General features: G+C 47.6%; 1 protein-coding gene across 3 annotated transcripts; it reads right to left on the bottom strand.

The window, feature by feature from the left end:
• Nucleotides 25-20,251, bottom strand: PHC1 (polyhomeotic homolog 1). Of its 3 annotated transcripts, none has more exons than XM_018048523.1 (15): nt 20,071-20,251; nt 17,090-17,247; nt 15,835-15,945; nt 14,664-14,744; nt 13,936-14,085; nt 12,879-13,034; nt 8,475-8,970; nt 5,425-6,194; nt 4,736-4,883; nt 4,273-4,484; nt 3,411-3,525; nt 2,605-2,713; nt 2,264-2,414; nt 1,593-1,824; nt 25-996 (listed from the first exon to the last, which is right to left on the bottom strand). In XM_018048523.1, exons 2-15 carry the CDS (start codon nt 17,201-17,203, stop codon nt 842-844), a joined length of 3,000 nt encoding a protein of 999 aa, XP_017904012.1. In that variant the 5' UTR covers nt 17,204-17,247; nt 20,071-20,251; the 3' UTR covers nt 25-841. The 3 variants fall into 3 exon arrangements, with proteins under 3 accessions (XP_017904012.1, XP_017904013.1, XP_017904014.1); XM_018048524.1 differs by having other exon boundaries at nt 12,879-13,010; XM_018048525.1 differs by lacking the exon at nt 13,936-14,085 and having other exon boundaries at nt 12,879-13,010.

Raw genomic sequence — 20,251 nt, 5'->3', positions numbered from 1 at the left:
ATGATGGATTAAGAGACAACTGAGACCAATTTTCATCCTTTTACTGAGGAGGAAAAAAAATATTTAATATTTTTGTTGTATAAGGAATAGCGCCCAAGGCAGGTCCTTCTACTCCTGACCTCAGCCCCACGCGCTCCTGCTTTATAAAGCTATAGGACAGAGCAGAGTTGGAATGGAAAAAAGAGTAGAGTAGAAGACAAATTGGAAGGGAGCAGGGGGTGCAGAAATGACGACAGCCACATATGTACCCAATACTTTCAGTTCCTGCAGCAAATCAGAATGATGGCAACCCAGTCCCTACACTGGCCAGTGAGGATGCAGGAGAAAATGTTCAACACTACAGGAGTGACAACAGAAGTCTGGGCCACAGCTACAGTCGGGAGGAGCCGGAGGGAAGAGGGAGGACCACGTTTTGCTTGTATCACACAGCTAGAAAATTCCCCCGCCACCGCTGCCGAGGCACACCTACAGTCCACCCATTTTCTTGTCTCACCACACTGTACATCCCTCCTCCTCCTGGAGAATTCAGACCCTGCTAGACACTCCACTCCGGGATAAGGCCGAGCAGTCCTAGTTCTCTAGACTGCCTCTTTTCACAAAGATTGGATTAGGGTAGGTGAGAATTGTGAAGATTTTAAAAATAAAACCCAGAGAAACGTCAAAAGCTGCCACCATGTAGCACCAGCGACCAGTTCTTGCACGGTTCTTCCCTGTCTCATTGATCCCCTCCTGCAGAAGACAGCACAGCTCTGTCTTCCTCGTGGAGTCTCTGCTGGCCCCAGGTTATAACCTGGACAGTGGGGAGTGTCTGCCTTAGGCTAGTTTGTGCAAGAGGGCCACCTTAGGTCTCCTTGAGGACATTTATCTTAGCACAGATCTTGAGGGCAGGACCCAGCTTGATGTTCATGGCACTCATGAGATGTTCCTCTTTAAGTAATAAGAGGGCCTGTCCATCAATCTCCTGGGAACGAAACTCTTCTGCAATCTCTTGGCAACCTAGGAGGAAACGGTGGGGTATGTATGAGAAGCTACATGGTAGCACCAAAAGTACTTGTCCTAAATCCAGTGATACAGTGGCCCGAGATGGCAAGACATGGAAACAAAATGAAACCAGAGCAACTATTTTTTTTTTAAAGCCAAGATAAAAGAACTAAGGTGTTCCACCAACTAAACTGTTCAATTCAGATAACTTGGGGAAGAGAAGAGAGAGAGTAAAATATAGTGTTTTCTTTGACACTGGCAAGAAAATCAGCATTCGTGCCATCTTTAAGGGCCCAAAATTCAGACAAAATAGCAAGGAGGGTAGGATGGTTTTCCTTTCTGGAGAAAACTACCCCTTGTCAAATGCATGCATATATATATATGTTCAGTCCCATCTGTCCCCATGGACCATAGCCCACCAGGGTCCTCTGTCCATGGGATTCTCCAGGCAAGAATAGTGGAGTGCATTGCCTCTGGTTCTCTGGGGGACCTTCATCATACCATACTTAAGCCTCTACGTTTCCATTTACAAAGCCCTGTGGGATGGCCTCACAAAAACCATAGGAAAGCAATACAGATGACCCAGGTTCTGGTGGACAGGCCCTTGATACCTTGTAGAGAAGCAATGAACTCATAGACCTCCTCTACGCTCCAGCGGCTAGGATTACTGGATAGGAACACAGGGTTGATGCCATGTAATTCTGGGGTGGGTGGAGCTGTGTTGGGATTCCCCAGGTCACGTTCTCCATGCCCTGCTCTCACGGATAAAGGCCCGGGAGATGTTGGAGAGAGTGCTTCATCGTAACTGGAATTATCTGAACCCCGGCTAGAGTCCTCTTGACCCTACAGGAAAAACAGTGAGGTCATAAGTAAGCGTCATGAGGTCTCCCTCTCTCCCCCGACCCTGGGTTTGAGGCACAGAGGAAAAACTAATCCCAGCACAAGTAAAGCACTCTGTACTTCATGTGCAAATGCCCGAAGTCACGAGTCTGCTCTCAAGTGCCCTTCAAGTGTGAACTGTGTCCCTCTCTTGGTTCCCTCTTCTGCCAACAACTCCCCTAGATTTTTCCTCCTCTAACAAGGCATAAGGATTAACAGAAACAACAGGTAAATCAGATCAGAAGAGACAAAAAGATCAGGATTTCGGAATCTGGAGTGATGTGATCCACGTGAAACCAGAGTTCTGGTCTCACACTTTTTTCCCTGGGGAAAGGAGCTGCCCTGCGGGGGAACATAAGGAAACGCCCAGTTTGCAGCATCACGCCCCACACTGGTGGCTCACTCGGTGGCGCTTGCCCTGGATCTTGGCACGGGCGATGTCCGAGGAGCCACGGCGGGGTCCGCGCCGGCGAACACGGGCGTAGTTGGCTTCCTGAAATTCTTTCATTTTTTTCCTCTTCAGCCGGAATTGGTGGCTACAGCTCACATTATACCTGTGGGTCAGGGAACGTACAGGAGGTCAGGGGTTCTGCTATGCAAAATCGCCTTTCTCCCCTGCTCTACATGTGAACTAGGATTTTAGGGACCAATTTGGGGAAGAGAATGAAGGCGAAGACGTTATCTCGAGCAGATCCTGGGCAAGGGGTGTCCGAGGGAGGAGGGCGAGACGGGGGCCTACTGTACCTCTTAGCGCAAGTCATGGAGCAGAATCTCTTGGAGCCGCGGAACTGCTCGGCGGGGGCGTACTTCCCACAGTACTCGCACTTCAGGAGGTTTGCCTTCTTATCTAGCTCTGAAAACAAGGCAGGGCTGCGTGGGTTCCTGCTGCCACTCAGGCCACCCTCAGGCCCAGCGCTGGACTCTAATTACTCTCAGCGTTCCCCCCAAAGACCTACTCAGCCTAACTGAGAATCCCGAAAACAAAGTTCAAAATCCAAAACCATAAAGACCTGTCCCTCGAGACGTCACAGTCTTCCTAACCTTAAGCCAGATGATCTCCACTTTAAGTGACTAATTTCTTCATAATTCGTAGTCTCAGATTTGACTGCACTTTTCCACAGGAGAGAGGAACTAATTACTAATGCCTGGAAAGATACGAGATTTCTCCCTCCCCCGCCACGAGATTTCTCCCTCCCCCGCGCCCCCCCACACACAGACACAGAAGTTTTCAAAAGCAGGGGAGGGGAAATATAAACAAGACTCCTTAACATATATTACAGAATCTAGAATAAGGAGAACTGGAAATTAAGAAACAGCCTATTTCAGATTATCCTTTGAAAAATATATCTTTATAGTAAATAATCCAACAGATCAGCTTGATAAAATTCCCCTTAACCCTATGGAACAACTTCAGTGTAATTCTACGTATTCTGATGTAGATGGACTTCATATAATTCCAACTTGAAAGAGCTAATTCCTATTTTACGCTAAGTCTTCAAACACATCTCCAGCAGCCTCGTCCCTAGATGGCTCTCTAAATGAATACTCACCAGCAGATGGGCTGTCCCCACCCAAGGGACCACCTGACTGATTCTCATTCAGTCCTGTGGTGAGGCCAGTCTGCAGGGGCTTCTCAGACTCTTTCAATAACTGAGAACAACCCACCTGTTCCAGAAAAAGGTGAATTACATTAGCCTCACTCCTTTCTACAGCTTTCCCCACCACTTTTCTCCACCAAGTCTTTGCCTGGATCTCAGAGTTAATGGCCAAGTCCGACGCAGACAGAACCATTTTCAATATGGCAATCTAGAGTCTCTTAACTGCTCTTTTCAGATTAGCCGCTGGAGAAGGGGCTCCTACCCCAGCTCCCTATTTTGTCCTTTTCCTTCCTAAACTGCAGGGACCACACTTGGAAGCAAGAGACCTGTGTTCTAAGTCCTGGCTCTGCAACTCATGGTATCCAGAAAAGTCTCTCAACTTCTCCACCACAATTTTGTTCACTATGAAAACAACCTAATTAGAGACTTCCCTGGTGGTCTAGTGGTTGAGACTCCAAGCTCCCAATGCAGGAGGCCCAGGTTTAGTCCCTGGTCAGGGAACTAGGATCCCAAGTGCTGTACAATGCCCGAATGCTGTACAAAGGGGCCCAAAAACAAACAAAGACCCACCATGACAGCCTTAAAGGTCACTTCTTTCCTTTGCTTCTCCTCTCCCCACTATTTTCAGTTCCTGGTCTACATAGTCTTTCTTCTTCTTTTCCCTTCCTTCTTCAAAGCTAATCCTACAAACAACAGAACTGAACCGTTCTCTAATAATTAAATAGTTCTGAGCCTTCTGAGTCTCGAGTTTGAAAAGACAGCCCACCAGACCAAGTCCCCACGTGAAAACCCCATCTTCTGGCCCTGCCCTCACCGGGAAAGGCTCTGCTCCTTCCTGGATAACGAAGCCTTCGATGATGTGGGTGAGGATCTGGGGCTTCACAATGGCCTGGGGGGGCTTGGAGTCACCCATCTGTCTGGACACCATGGCCAGCGAAGGAGGGGGCGCTGATGGGGCGGGAGCCAAAGCTACAATGTCACTGCTCAGGGTGTTAGCGTTCGTGCTGGTCACTGGCTCAGCTTTCTCTAGAAAATAAACACGAGATTAAGGAATGGGGAGAGGATGACCTAAGAGATCCAACGATGAGCCAAGCCAGCCTGATCCTCCACAGTAACACATGTTCCTCTCTGATCGGTCATCCTGGCTTCCCTGTGTCCAGCTCTCCTCCACCAAATTCAGGCCCACATTCTAATGAATCAGACTAAACTCTTAGCTCACTCAGAGCTTTCATCTCATTTCTGTGCACTCAGCAGTCCTGCAGAAGTCCGTTCCTCACCTCCAAGACCGCCCTTCTCCTCCATGGCCTTCGGGCTCTCTACCACTGGAGATGTCTTCGCGGGAATCATTGAACTGAGTGTGGAGACGTCATCTCGCTCCTCCTCAGACTCAGCTTTGCGCTTTGCAGCCAGTGTCTGGGGTTTGCCCTATAAAGTGAAGAATAGGAAGGAAAACAAGATTTATGAGCAAAGGATAATGAGGAAACGCAATTACTTCCACACTGTCCAAGAAAATTTTCTTAGTTCTAGATTCCCCAGTGTGTATATGTCCCATGGTACAGTAAAATTTCTGGTTGTTACCAACAAGTGTAATTTCTACATCAAGACAAAAGAACATACAACATTATTTAGTCCTGACCTAGACCTGGAGACCCAGGTTCATCACAGCCCAACCAAGAATTGTTTTTTCAAAGATTGATTTTGATGGTTAAAGCTGTATCTTAATATAACTTAGTATAGATCCAAAAATACAGAATTTCATGTAGGAGTACAAGATTCAGGTATTATATACGTTGATGTCTCTTATGAAAGACTGAATGAATACATGCCAGGATCTTAACTTTCCATTAAACTCTCTTACAAAAGAAGCACTAATATCCTATCGTTCTCAACCCTTTATTCCCTTCCGAAATTTAGCTCAGGTCCTCTTGAGAATGACATGCGCTCACAATCACGGGGCAACACTCACCGGCAGGTGCACAGACTGCATGTAGAAGGCGGCAGGGACCTGCGCGACCACCGGTGAGGAGGTGGTTGCCCCTCCCTTCACCACATGCGCCGTCCCCTGCACGGGGGCCAGGGTCATCCCTGAGGCCAACGTGGGCGGGCACTCCTGCAGCGCACCCGGGGCCTGGGATGAAGGCGGCGAGGAGGCCAAGTGGGCCTGGCCCGGCGGCACTGTGCCTGGCATCCCCCGGGAAGTAGGGACGGCAGCTGCCAGCTGGGCCAGCCCCAAAGCCTGGGCCTGGGCTGTACCCGGCTGCCGGGTGCCCACCACCTGCACAGGGATGTGGGGTGGGGGCTGCTGGGCGGCAGACATCTTGGCAGCCCCTAGCTGAGGGGGCTTGAGAGGGGCTGCCGGCGGTTTGGACTGGATAGGGATGGGGGGCTTGGGGGCGGGGTCTGGCGGCAGGGACAGGGGTGAAGACTGCAGCATGGGCTGGACAACCAGGGTCTGGGCTGGCTGCTGGGACGGGGACGGCGGAACCGGCTGGGTCGGGGGACCCGGCGGAGGCTGCGGGGCAGTGAGGGTGGTGGCCTGCTGTTGCTGCTGCTGCTGCTGCTGCTGCTGGGCCAGCTGGAGGTGCGTGGCCGTGTGTAGAAGCTGGGACTGGCGGTGCGGGAACTGCTGCTGGTGGTGGATAGCAATCTGCTGCTGGATCACCACCTGCTTCTGCTGGAGGTGGATCTGCTGCTGCTGCTGAATCAGGGAGTGGGGCTGGATCTGCGTGTAGGTAGCTGCAGGAACGAGCCCCCGGAGGCACAAAGGGAAGGAAGAGCAGACGTGAGCATCATCATCAAAGGCGCCAGTCAAAGCAGCCTTCCATGGTGTACCTAGTTGTAGACTCAAACTACAAATGGAAAGCGAGCTGGAGGGGCCTAACAGGCTGCCTGGTTTACACTCTCTCCTCTGAGTCGGACGTTAACAACCATCTCGAGCCATAAAGATGTCAGAGAAAGACCACCTTTGCTCAAGCATGTAACAGTCCTCAGTAATTTCTTGCATTTATCTAACACTTTTTTTTTTTCCTTTACTTAAATCCTGTTACTTGGCACTTAGCAAGGACAATGGTGGGCCCAATCTCATATTCATGATTAGATTCTGCTCCTCAAGCACAAAGTCCACATTTCATTCGTTTTTGCATCCCTAGAACTCAGCCCAGGGCCTGATACACGAGAAACACTTAACAGGCTGTCACTGAAAGACTAAATATCCACAGAGGTAAAGATACCAACATCTTCCCATGATTGCCTCGGGTCTCCATGATTCATCAGTTTAGGTCACCACCCATGAGAAATTTAAAGAGTCAGCCACTGTGGGCTCAGACATGACCCAGTTCCCTCCACTGTAAACTGGAGATGTGATCTCCCCTGCTTCACACCCTACCAGAGTGCCCAGAGACTGTATGTGACATGAAAGCACTTTGGTATTATAAGTGCCACAGTTTGTAAAGTGCCATACTAGGTGTTAGTAAAACAACTGATAGTAGTGAAGTCGCTCAGTCGTGTCCAACTCTTTGCGACCCCAGGGACTGTAGCCTACCAGGCTCCTCTGTCCATGGGATTTTCCAGGCAATAGTCCTGGGGTGGATTGCCATTTCCTTCTCCAGGGGATCTTCCCAATCCAGGGCTTGAACCCAGGTCTCCCGCACTGTAGGCAGATGCTTTACCGTCTGAGCCACCAGGGAAGTCCACTTTTTTTTTTTTTTTTTTAAGTCATTCAGTCATATCTGACTCTTTGTGACCCCATGGACTATATAAAGTCCATGGAATTCTCCAAGTCAGAATACTGGAGTGGGTAGCCTTTCCCTTCTCCAGGGGACATTCCCAACTCAGGGATTGAGCCCAGGTCTCCCACACTGCAAGCAGATTCTTTATAAATTTGGGGAGTACATTATTCAAACATGTAACACTTAAAAGTACTAGAAACAAGGAAGCAAAAATAAACACCACCAGATAGGGTTCACACATCTAACTCTATCCACAGCCTAAAAGCAAGCACTACCCTGGGTTATTACTATTATTTTTTTTAATCCTTACCATCCTTTGAGTGAGTGAGTGAGTGAAGTTGCTCAGTCATGTCCAACTCTTTGCGACCCCAGGGACTGTAGCCTACCAGGCTCCTCTGTCCATGGGATTTTCCAGGCAATAGTACTGGAGTGGATTGCCATTTCCTTCTCCAGGGGATCTTCCCAACCCAGGGACTGAACCCGGGTCTCCCACATTTTAGACAGACGCTTTACCGTCTGAGCCACCAGGGAAGTCCTTACCATCATAGAGACGATCACAAGTTGGACCATATTTAAGCAGGGCTCTATCTGCTTACCCTGAGCACTCGAAGGCACAGTCTTTGCTCTACACTGCCAACTGACCAACAGTAAATGTGTGAGGAGAGAAGTCATCCCTTATGATACATTGCAAGCTCCATAAGCAGAAGAGTCTGTTTTTCAATGATGTATTCCAGTACCATCCCTAGAACACAGCAAGTTATTCAAAAAGAACTGAGTGGGAACTTCCCTGGTGGTCTAGTAGTTAAGATCCCACCTTCCAATGCAGGGAACAGGGGTCTGATCCCTGATCGGGGAACTAACATCCCACATGCCTGGGACAATTAAGACTGCACCACAACTAGAGAAGCCGGTGCACAGCAGTGAAGAACCAAATGCTACAACGAAGACTGTAGCGCTTAGTTGTGCGCTACAACTAAGACGCAGAACAACCAAATTTTAAAAAAAGAAAGAAAAGACCCTAGTGAATGAACGTGTAGAGGGAGTAAATTGAAGAAGTCAGGACCTAAGAAGGAGACAAGGCAACTTGTAAACTGACTGCTGCCTGGCAGAAACAGACAGGATCCCTCTCTGCTACCTGTCATCCTATCTCCTGGACTAATACGAACAAGGTTTATGTGATTCTTTCCTTCCACTATTTCAGGACCAAAACGAGCAAGGGCAAAGACACATACCCTGAAGACTTCAAGCTAGCCCTGAGGGAATAAGAACATTATGGGAGACAGAGTACCTGAGCTAATGAGGGTCTGGCTGGGAGCAGGAGTGGCAGTCCGGGTGAGGTTCATGCCCACGTTCTGCTGACCAGTTCCGTCTGCTTCTGCTTTCTTGGCTGCTGCGCTTTCTGCTTCTGTCTGGCTGCCCTGACTCACAGTCACTGCCTGGGCTGCAGGCAAGGGCTGCACCACTCCGGTGCCCTTCCTGGGGCAGCTCCCACCACCACCCATTCCTGAGGAAGGCAACTGCCCCAATCCCCCAGGAGCCTGGCCACCTCCTCCAGGACCCATGGACCCTGGGATGTTAGTCCCACTGCCTCCACCAGCTTGACTGAGGTTGAGGGACTGGCCTGAGGCCCCAGAGGAAGCCTGAGCCACCGCAAGGGCCTGGCTAGAGGCCTGGGAGAGGCTGGAGACAGAGGAGGCCCCAGGAGGGATGGCCTTCTGAGCAGAGCCTTGCATTTGGGGTCCTTGGGCGGAGGCCTGCTGGTTCCTGACGGCCAAATTCTGCACCTGAAAGATATGAAGCAAAAGGCAGATTGAGAAACCGGGGGAGCAAGGGCCACTAAAGCGAAAGACTACTGAGTCAGAATCAGTGACGACAGCTACAGATACTCCACGGCCCCCCTCAGCTGTACCCTCACCTGTACAAACACAGAGAAGGCCTTCCCAGACAGGAGCTCTCAAGTCATATCTGATTCTCAGTCTCCTTCATTGTGTATAAAATCTGTCATCAAGTTTGGTAATTTTATTCCTTCCAAATGTCTCAGACTTTCCCTTTCTTCCCCATTAATTCATTCAACATCTACCAACTACCAACTATGCTGCAGGTACCGCACTGGATACTGGGAATGCAGAGATGAAAGACACAAGCCCCTGCTTTTAATGAGTACTTTCTACTCGAGAAGACAAGAAAACCAAGTTACACCATGCACAGATATGCACCCAGTGCTAGGGGAGTGCAGAGGAGGAACAGTAGTAACTCACACAAAGCGCGTGAGGGAAGACATTCTAACACAGGCGATGTCTGAGCTGAGAACCAACAGGGTGTGAAGACACAGGTAACAACAGTGCAGGACCACCAAGCCAAGGAAGAGCAACGTGTTTTTGGAAATGATAAATATTTCATTAAGCTTGGGGCAGGCTGGAGGGAGTGGCAAGAAATGAAGCTGGGCAGGTAGGTGGAGGCTAGAAAGAGGCCAGATCTTGAAGGGCTTGGAATGTTAAAATGAGAAATTCCCAGCACCGAGCACAGTGCCTGACAGACCGCAAGTAGTCCAGTGTATCAATGGAGAGAAGGGATGACGAGCTCTTAATAAATCACAGGAAGTCACTAAAGAATATTCATCAGAAAGACCACGATCAACTCTATCGTCGAAACCATTCTTTGAGTGCAGCCACTCTGGAAAACAGTTGGCATTTTGTCCTAAAGTTGAAATATTCACACATGCTCTAACCCAGGAGCCCCACAAGAGAAGTGCATGTGTAAGAACGGTCACAGCAGCACTAGTCATCCTAACAAAAGCCTAAAAACCAACCAAACGGCCACCGCCAGAAGAGAGAATGAATGAACTGTAGTATATTCACACAATGGAATATTACATGGAAATCAAAACCAAGTACAATGGTACATGCAACAATACAGATGGATTCTGACAATAAGTCGTTTAATGAAGGCACTCCCCAAAGGATTATAGACAATGTAAGTACCTTACAGATTTAAATACAAATTTATATGTGTTTTATATATATATATATATATATATATATATATCCACACAGTATCTGGAACTTGCTTCTAAATAATCCACAGATGAAGGGAAAGGGCCTGGAGAAATTGACCACATGTCAATAAATGCTAAAGCTGGACGGTTAAGCACTTACAGATCCATATTTCTTTCTGTTTTTATATCTGTTTGAAATGTTCCATATTAAAAAGAACATTTCAGAAATATAGTAAAGGCAGTAAAGCTATACAAAAAGGGTTACAGGGAAGAATGAATCAGAATGAACGTCACCATGGATGAGCAGGGGCAGGCAGGGGAGCTCCATCTGGAGCTGGGGGTGGCTTATTACATGATTAAAGCTTACAGAGTAAATGTTTTAAAAAGTGAACCATGAATGAACCATTGATGAGAGGATGCCATGAGCCAAGGATTATTATGATTCATCAAATTCTGTAGGCCAGAGGTGTAATTAAAATGTTAGGGAAGTTTGTGAGAGAATGAATATATGTAAGTGAATGCCTGAGTCCCTCTGCTGCTCACCTGGAATTATCACAACAGATGTTAACAGGCTGTACTCCGATACAAAATATAAAAATTTTTTTTAAGTAACAATGCATATTTTCTTATTAAAAAAACTTATCCTGATAGCAATATGGGAGAGGATTAGAGGCAGAAGCAAATAAGGCTGAAATTAAGAGGCCAGTTAGGAAACTAGTAGAGTAATTCAGGTGAAAAATAAAAAGAACCCAAATTCAGATAATAGCTTTTGGGAGAGATTTACAAAAATCATCAGGACTGGGTACTGGGCCACTTACGTATTACCTGGCAATCATGAAGATTCTTCCTAACAGCTTCCTTCCCGTTATAGCTGTTTAAAACTTTCCTTCTCTCCCTGTACCTCTGAACCACTTCCTCTTTCCCCTCTCACTGTTCACTCCCAGAAATGATAACACCAACCCTGGTCCCACCGCAAACCTGGCCTTGTACCTCCATCAGCCTCCATCGTTCTCCCCTCACCCCGGCCGCCTTCTCTCCTTTCTCCTACCAAAGGCTCACTAGACTCAGGATCTCGTTCCCTCCTCCTCAATTCTTTCCTGTCCCTTCATTCACCTCTCCTCTGCTGGCTCCCTCCTAACGCCAAGCCTGAACCCCCTCCCCAGGCCCAGCTTCACCCTCCTCTCCTGTTCCTACATTCAAGGCTGAGGAATGTCGCCTGTCTGATCACAAAGAGAGTCAAACTCAAACACTCACTGTGTCCAGGCACTGTTCAAACACTTACACACATCAACTCACTGAGTCCTCACAACATGCCCTGGGACAAGTATTTTATAACGGCTATTTAATAGACAAAGAAATTGTGGCAAGAAGATGCTGGGCCATTTGCAGAGGTCACAGTAAGTCACAGAGTTGGAATTGACCCTAACGAAGATTCACACTTTCAACCACTACTCTGTCCGTCCACAGACCAACACGCAAACATCTGATGAATAGACGTATAAGTGAAAGAACTGCTATGGAAGCAGGTTCTGCCTCATCCTGACCCCACCACTCCTACTGTAGTCTAAACCAAAGGCCGTATCTGTAACTGACCCCAACAGTTTCTCAGCAAGTTCCCTCATTTCTCTTCCTTCTCCAGGCACAGGCCCCGAAATCAGTCTTTCTCAAGTAGTTTCCTGACCCTCTTAATCTGCTGTTCAAGTCAGCAGTGCCACTGCTACCTACGAAGTCACGTGGCTTTCAGATTTGTCCTTAACAATGCCCTTTCCTGCCACAGGCTTGTCTCCACTTTATTCACTCATCTCCAATTCAGTCACATAGCTGAGTAGTCAGGCTTTGACACATGCTATTCTCTCTCTCTAGTGTTCATGCTACTCCAAATCAAATGCCACCCATCCTTTCAGAATCTGCTCAAGTTCACTGAAATGCAGAGCTCAATATTTACTTGCTGACTGATAAAAACTAGAAGAATGAAAGAAGTACCATGAGACTCCAGTTTGTATGCCATGCAAAAGAAGCTAAAACATTGCTCTCTATATTTTTTTGTTTCAGATAAGGCACAGAAAACACACTGGTGAGAAAGATTATACTGGAACACCTTTGAGCAGCAACAGGCTGCTGAAGGTTGAAAGCTATAGTAACTCATAGAGAAGAAATCAAGTGTTCTGCCAGCAACTCAGCTTGATGTCTGTCTAACCAGAATTCCCTCCACCATCCCTTATCTTCCAGAGAGTACTGCAAGGACAGGGAACTAGGACTTCCTGAATAAAACTGAGCTACGGAGGGCTAAAAGGAGGGCAGCAACACCAGTCCTGTATTAAGAATAAGGCTTCCCTGGATAAGGGGAGTTTGGAGGGTAAATGGATACACATATATGTATGGCTGAGTCCCTCTGCTGTCCACCTGAAATTACCACACCATTATCAGCTATACTCCAATATAAAATAAAAAGTTTTTTTTTTAAAAAAAGGAGGTGGCTTCCCATATCCCCAGGGCTGTTTTCAGTTAAGTCTACTTCCCTTCCTAATTCAAACAGCTAAAAAGGTGTAAGGGATTCAAGTTCTACAGAAATTGAGGGGGGCTGAGGGGGGAAGGATTCTGAAAAGTGGTAATGGGGTGGAAGGGTGATCCCTGGTCCAAGGCCACTCCATTCGCCCTCCCCAGGGCCCGTCCGCAGGTCAAGTGGTCACCACTGACCTGATCGGCATCTGTGTGGACTCCAGGAGACTGAGCAGATGGCGCCTCCTGCTGGACTGCAGCCACTGCCCCGTTAGGCATCAGGATGAGTTGGGAGGCTAGAGGCACATTCCGGCCCAGGGTCCGGTTTACCTGCAATAGGTTTCCCAGCTGTGGCTGGCAAGGAGAGGAGGAAGAGCAGAGGAAACAGAACAAGAGAAAGGGGAGAGAGACAGAAGAAACGGAAGGAAAGGACCACAAGACAAAATAAACAGAAGATACGAAACCACTAGGCCCTGCCCCTTTCCACACCAACCCAGGAGACCCTCATCCTCCACGTGCGATGAACCGTCCGAAGAAAACCTGGAACGTGTATAAACTACACGCTGACAACAAAGAGTCAAACATCAATGAGCCTGAGACAATGAGTTGGGAACAAGGGTTTATATATATTAAGCAGACAGGCCAAGAGGTAACACTTAGGATTTGTGCACGTGAGCCATGGCTTTAAAGATTAGACTATATCTGGTGCAAATTTCTTTAAAACTGAGGTGAAATCTTCTAACTTAGGATCTCAATTGTTTGTAAGCTACCTGTGAACACTGAGCATCGCATCTAGAGGTAAGTCAGGCACAGGAAGCAGATCAGCTTGTCCTAAAACATCTGGGTAACCATGATGACACAGGCTTCCCTTGCGGCTCAGCTGGTAAAGAATCCGCCTGCAGTGCCAGAGACTTGGGTTTGATCCCTGGGCTGGGGAGATGCCCTGGAGAAGGGAAAGGCTACCCGCTCCAGTATTCTGGCCTGGAGAATTCCATGGACTGTAGAGCCCACGGTATCACAAAGAGTCGGACACAACTGAGCAACTTTCACTTTCAACCATGATGACGTAAAACAGCTTTCACTTTGGGAAATTCCCTGGTGGTCCAGTGGTTAAGACTTGAGCCTGGGTTCAATCCCTAGTTGGGGAACTAACACCCCAAAAGGTGCACGGTGCAGCCAGGAAAAAAAAAAAAGGCTTTCACTCAATAAGTCAGAGAACAATTATGTCCCTGGGACAATGGTGGCTGTGGCTTACCCGTAGATACATCTGGGCCTGGGACTGGTTGAGGGGTGGGGAGGTGGTGTTCCCCAGTAGCACAGACTGGGTCAAAGTGGTAGCAGTGGGAGAGCTCACGCTCTGGGACCGGCTGATGAGCTGGGCAGCCGATGTGGTGGCCAGATTGATCTGTGTGGTACAGAAGGGAACCAGGACTTAAGGATGGGGGAAGAGACACAAGGAAATACACATGACTGACAAACTCAGAGTGACACCAGCAAAAGCAGAGTATCTCACTTTCACAGAGTCAGGAGGAAATGAACACCTTACCATCCACACCTGTCATCCTGGCCTCTGAAGGCTATCAGCAAAGTACAGAAACCAGGCCCTAATCACCAGTGTAAGAGCTGAGGAGCAAAGGACGAAATGGAATAGATTCTACTTCTCAGTCAAGGATCCAGCGATTAGCCCTTGGGACCCTTTGATTCCTCCTGCCCAGGATTTTCTTCCTCCTTAAGACACCTCTACAGATCCACGCTGGTTATTCTCCTTTTACTGATATTCTCTACACACAATCAGTAAATATCATCAATGGTGAAATAAACACTCTCAGATCAATGGCACAAAATATTGGGTTGGCTAAAAAGTGCACTCAGGTTTCCTGAAATATCTTACAGAAAAATCTGAATGTTGGCAAAGCCAAGAATTTAACTGAAAGACCCAGACCCAGGGAGGAAAGCCCCTCAGTGGGGACAGGCAGTACTCACAGAGGCCTGGGTGGTGGTGGTCTGCTGCTGTGCAGTGCTGGTGTTTGGGGAGCTGGCCTGCCGACTGGCAGCAATTGTGGCCTGTTAGGGGGCAAAGAAGACAAGGGAGAGCAGAGACAACGAAGGCAAAGGCTCTGAATCTTCCAGGGACAAATCACAGGCACAAAATATAACTGAGATTTCAGGTAAGAGCAGTGAGCCTCTACTATGGAGCAAGGACAAGTGTGTTCACCATGTCAATCACCCTCATATTGCTACATATGCTAACCCCACGATTCCCATATAACCCGCCCAGGGCAGCTGGCAGCCCGTGCTCCTTCTCCTGCGTTCTTTTAGCTGGAAGAACCTTTGGTCAGGTCACATCAGAAGTCACTGCTAAGTCCAGCCCAGAGCTGCCCTATCGATACAAATGTAAGGTGAGCCACCTATATCATTTTCTAATATGAACATTTTTCAAAGAGTAAAAAGAAACAGGAGAAGTAAACTTTAAAAATTTACTTTATTCAAGCTGATCTGTCTCATTTTAATACATGCCAACATAAACGAACTACTGAGCTTTTTCAAAGTAAAAAGTCTCTGAAATCCAAAATCTTCTCCCATACCTCCATCTGGACTAGCTGCATTTGTTGTTGTTGTTGCTGTTTTTTAAGGAGATGGATTTTCTAAAATATTTGGCTGGGTCCCGTCTTAGGTGCGGTACTCATAGTCCTCATTGTGTCACGTGGGATCTTTCGTTGCAGCCCAGACTCTCTAGTGGTGGCATGTGGTATCAGTAAACTACAGCATGGGCTTAGCTGCTGCAAGGGGTATGATATCTTACTTCCCCGACCAGGGACTGAACCCTCGTCTCTTGCACTACAAGGCAGATTCTCAACCACTACACCACCAGGGAAGTCCTAGCTGTACTTTAAGTGCTCAACAGCTGCCTGTGGCTAACAGCTACTACACTGGACAGTGCAGGGCTAGCACACAGCCTTGCTACCTCTAAAAGGCAGTTCTCCCACGGTTCTTACTGTGAGCCCACACGCCGAGGTCCACTCATCCTCTTGCAGGAGGACAGGAGGCATGGGACACTGTTCCCAGCGTGGCTCAGTGGAGGGTGTGGTGTGTCCCGACCCACCTGTACTGCCTGTCCCCTCCCTCCTGGGCCAGCTGGCTGCTGACCTCTCACCTGCTGGACGGCAGCCAGGCTATGCAGCTGGGCATTGCTGAGCTGCTGCTGGAGCATGAACTGGTGGAAATACTGAGCCGCGTTGGGTTGACGCTGCAGTGCCTGCAGAGCCTAGGGAGAAACAGAAGGCAATCAATCCACTTGGGATGAACCACTCCTAACTCCTATGCTATGGAAATCACTGGGATCCTGGGAAAGGGACACATGGGGAGGAGAGAAACAAAGGAAAAGATGGGTATCTGGTTAGCCCGTCGACATCTGATATGTCCATTTTTATATTAGAACCAGTGAGTTCATGTAGTCCTTAAAAAGTAGGGACACAATTAATTGAAAAATACATCAGTATAATCTCACATAAACTTGTATCTCCCAAAATGGAATCTGGAAATATCTGATATAACGAAGAAGCAGGACTAAACTGGCTGAAAATAAATGCAATGTTGATCAATGTAAAGAGAAGAAAATAAAAGACCATATTCTAGGGAACAGTAAAGGTGATAGAGCCCTGCCTGTGTGCATGCTCAGTCGTATTCAACTCTTTTCGACCCCATGGACTACAACCTTCCAGGCTCCCCTGTCCATGGAATTCTCCAGGCAAGAATACTGGAGTGGGCTGCTATTTCTTTCTCCAGGGGATCAACCCAGGGATCAAACCCAGGTCTCTTTCATCTCTTACACTGGAAGGCTGATTCTTTATCACTGAGCCACCTAGGAAGCCCGACAGGGCCTTAAAGGGTTGAAAATAATGAAAAATAAAATAAACAGTGACTATGAAAGGCTGTATCAGGTAAAATTTTCAAGTAACTGGAATTTTTAAGCATCTACAGTATAATGCTAACAGGTGTTTATAAAGACAGTATCAGTAATTCAGTTTTGGCATTAACTTCAAAGCCAAAACTACATTTCTTTTTTTCCTTTCCAGGAGCCGAAATAGTTGAGGTTCTTAACTTCCACTACCCAGGGTGATTTTCAAGAAAGACCCAAAAATAAAAACCTGACAATCCTTGAAGAGAAATGGTTAGTGAGAATCTAGCAACATGAACTGAATGATATAAAAACCTTAAAGATTGATATCTTGTTCTGCCTGCTTGCTCAAACTGTTGTAAACTCCAAAGGTTCTCAGACCTGCAAGGGACCTTTGTCATCACCTGATCATACTTGCCCAGTTTGCTGTAAAGAAACCAAGAGTGATTATCTTCCTGCATCTTTGCACACCCCAAGCCAATGCTCACAGCCCCTCAGTGCTGAGCCTCACCTGCACGGCCTGCCGTTCATACAGTGACATTTGAGCGATCTGGGGCCGAGAGCTGCCCCCAGAGCCAGAACTCCCATTAGTGGAGTTGGAGTTCTGTTCACTCTCAGTCTCCATGATAGAGGTCCAGGGTCCCCACAGCTGGCGCTCTGACTCCAGACCTAGATGGAAGTAGCAACGGGTTAAAATGTGCACCTGATCTCCAATGACTATTTCATGTTACTATTTATTCAAGTTACCTAAGAACCTTCCTTTTCTTCCAGAAGCCATGATTGCTCTGTTTTAATAATCACCAAATCTTCAATACACTTATAACCATATCTTCCCCACACCATCTTTTGAAACTAAGCGATGTCTCTAAAAACACAACTTTTACATATTCCCTCCTGGCTGTTATTAAACAGAAAATGGCCCAAATGTAAGATGGTTCCTTATAAGAGTAAGGCTATTTTATATCCCCATCACACTTTTAAACAGTTTAAAATCATCCCATTTAAAACTTACTGTTTCTTCATTTTTATCTGCACATGCAACATCATTATCAGCCTCACTTTAACAATGGCCACCATGTACTGAGAAGTCATTAGGGGCCTCCTCTCACTGGGCTAGGCCCTTCACCTCCATTATTTATCAGTGATTTATGGTAAATATAATTATCTTCACTTTACAATTGTGGAAATGAGGTTTTCAGAGGTTAAGGAAGTAGTCCTAGTTAAGTATCAAATCTTTACACTAGGACACAGGTCTTCAAACCAAAAACAATCTGTGGTTAAGGCCATGTCACTCACTTTGAGTACCCATTGTCTTCATTCTATGAAGGAGGGGCTTATGCTACAGAAAGGACCAAAGCAACATAGAAAGTCACAAAACTGGGAGGTAGAAGAACTAGCCTATAGCCCATCTCACCCAAAGAGCTGCCTGGCTGGAGCTGGGGCTACTAGTAACACCTTGGCCATGTTACTTTATCTTCTTATACCTCAGTTCCTCTGGATGCAGAGGATTCCCAAGTAAATGTAACACATCATTGTAACAAATGACTTACAGGTATTAAACATAGTAAAGACAGCAATCAAAGCTTCAAGAAAGTAAGATTCAACGTTTTCATCCACTTAGTAACCAGAATTTATCCTCTGGGGTCTACTCTAAAATTTGCAAAGAACACATGAAAACATTGCTAATAACACAGCAAAGAGACAGATGAGAAGTAAGAAGAAACATGCCATCCAAGCAGCATTAAATGACAATAAGTTTCTTTGGTTCTTACTTTTTTTTTTTGTCCCCTTCTTTTGCTATTTTCTCTCTACTTTTGAGGCATGGAGGAGCCATTGTAAATACCAAGTCAGCACAGCACAATTTGGTTTAGGAATGTAAACATCAAATCAGAATATCTGCTAAGGTGTGTCAATAGTTTCACTCAGGTGAATCCATTTTAATGATACCATCCAAAACAAAGAAACTAAATAAAATCAAACTGCTTGGCCCTGGAAATTAGAGTTGGGGAGATTTCTTATGGGTCCATTCCCAGTTATAATCTGATTGCCTCTTTATCCTCCAAGAATTCAGTTGTCCAGGAAGAGCAAATGTCATTGCAAACATGGATACAACTCATGAAGTATACAGGAGAAATCACACTGGCTTCAAGTCTAGTCTATCTTCACCCCACATCTTTTGCCAAAATATCAAAGCACTAAACAGATACAGACCCATGAATCCTCATTATCAGCATGCGGAGGAAAAAAAGTGAGTAAGCATTAGAGGCAGCACAGCATAGCTGTATAGACAACCGGACCTAGTTCACTGGACTGAGAGAGAGGTGACCCCCCCACCCTTTACTAGCTAGAGGGGACATGAATTCCCTTCGTAGATGAAAAGGCTAATAAACTATATGATCCCCATCTCCCCCTAAAATGGAAGTCTTAATAATTTTTCAGGCTGTGAAATAGAAAAGAGGAGGAAAGAGACCAGTTTAAAGTCTTAAAACCAGGAGAAACTGTCATCAAAACCAGGATTCCTGGATCCCAAGCACATAAATCTATTCATTTGTGCTCAGAGTGGGGACTGTAAAATCAAATACAGAAAATGAAGACAACAGAAAGTCTGGGAGGCACAGTCAATTTAAATTTTCAGAATTTAACTGGAAGAGAAAGCATGAAAAGCTGAACCATAGAGGTCCCCTGAATCACTAAACTGGGGTCATTCTGAAAGATAGTATTTGGGGGTGTGTGGCTGGATTGGAGCAGATCTTTGGAAAGGAGCTAGAGGAAGATAATGAAGTGGACCAGGTACCGGGCCTCCTGAGCCAAGAGTTGGAGGAAATCAATTTCCCCAAGCATGAAACTCTTGCCTCCCAGAAAAGATGGGGCATAGATAGGAAGGGGGCAGGAGAAGGGGGTGGGTTCGGGGGAGACTGTGCCACAGAAATCGAAGCCATCTGAAGAATAGGAGAGTAGACGCCCCCAGGGGTCCCTCTATCTAGAACCTTGATGAGAACGAGTTCCCAAAAGGAAATCAACCCCACCGGGAGAAGGGGGGCTCACGGAGCGGTGGTGCCAGGAGTGAACTGACCCCAAGTGAGCAGAGAAGTGTGCTTACTGATAGCGGGGAGACAGGCAGGAGGGAGACAGAAATCGAGGAATTGGGAGGCTTAAGGAACCAAGGGGACCAGAAAAAAGCAGGGAGAGAACTAGACCGCACGCTTGGATGGGAGAGTCAAAGTCAGAGGAGGGAAAATGAATGAGAGAAGGAGCGGCTAGGAGCAACTAGGGTGACGGACGGACAGCAGTGAGCACAGCGAAAATGAATAGAAGAGTGAGAGGCTCGGGCGGCGGAGCGAAGGACCGCAGGGCGAGCGCCAGAGGTAGGCAGGGAAAGACGCCGGGGGAGGTACCTGGGGCGTTCCACAGCCCGCGGCGGCTGCAGAAACATCCCCGCGCGGCCAAGCCCCCGGAGGTCCTGCCCCTGCCCCGCCGCGGCCGCCCGCTTACCTCCGCGCCTGGCTCCGCACCCGGGCGCTCCCGGGATAGGGGGTGGGGGGCGTCCACCTCACGTGCCGGGGTCCCCGGGCGCCGGGCCGGGTGGGGGGCGCGCTCGGCCTCCGCGGCGGGCTCCCCTCGCCTCCTCCCCTTCCTGGAGGGGCGGGGGCGCCGAGGGCGGGGTGGGAGGCGC

Source organism: Capra hircus, chromosome 5 (assembly GCF_001704415.2).
Source record: "Capra hircus breed San Clemente chromosome 5, ASM170441v1, whole genome shotgun sequence".
Taxonomy (NCBI): Eukaryota; Metazoa; Chordata; class Mammalia; order Artiodactyla; family Bovidae; genus Capra; species Capra hircus.
Note: the sequence above shows the minus strand (reverse complement) of the source record. Positions and strands in the feature narration are given on the sequence as shown.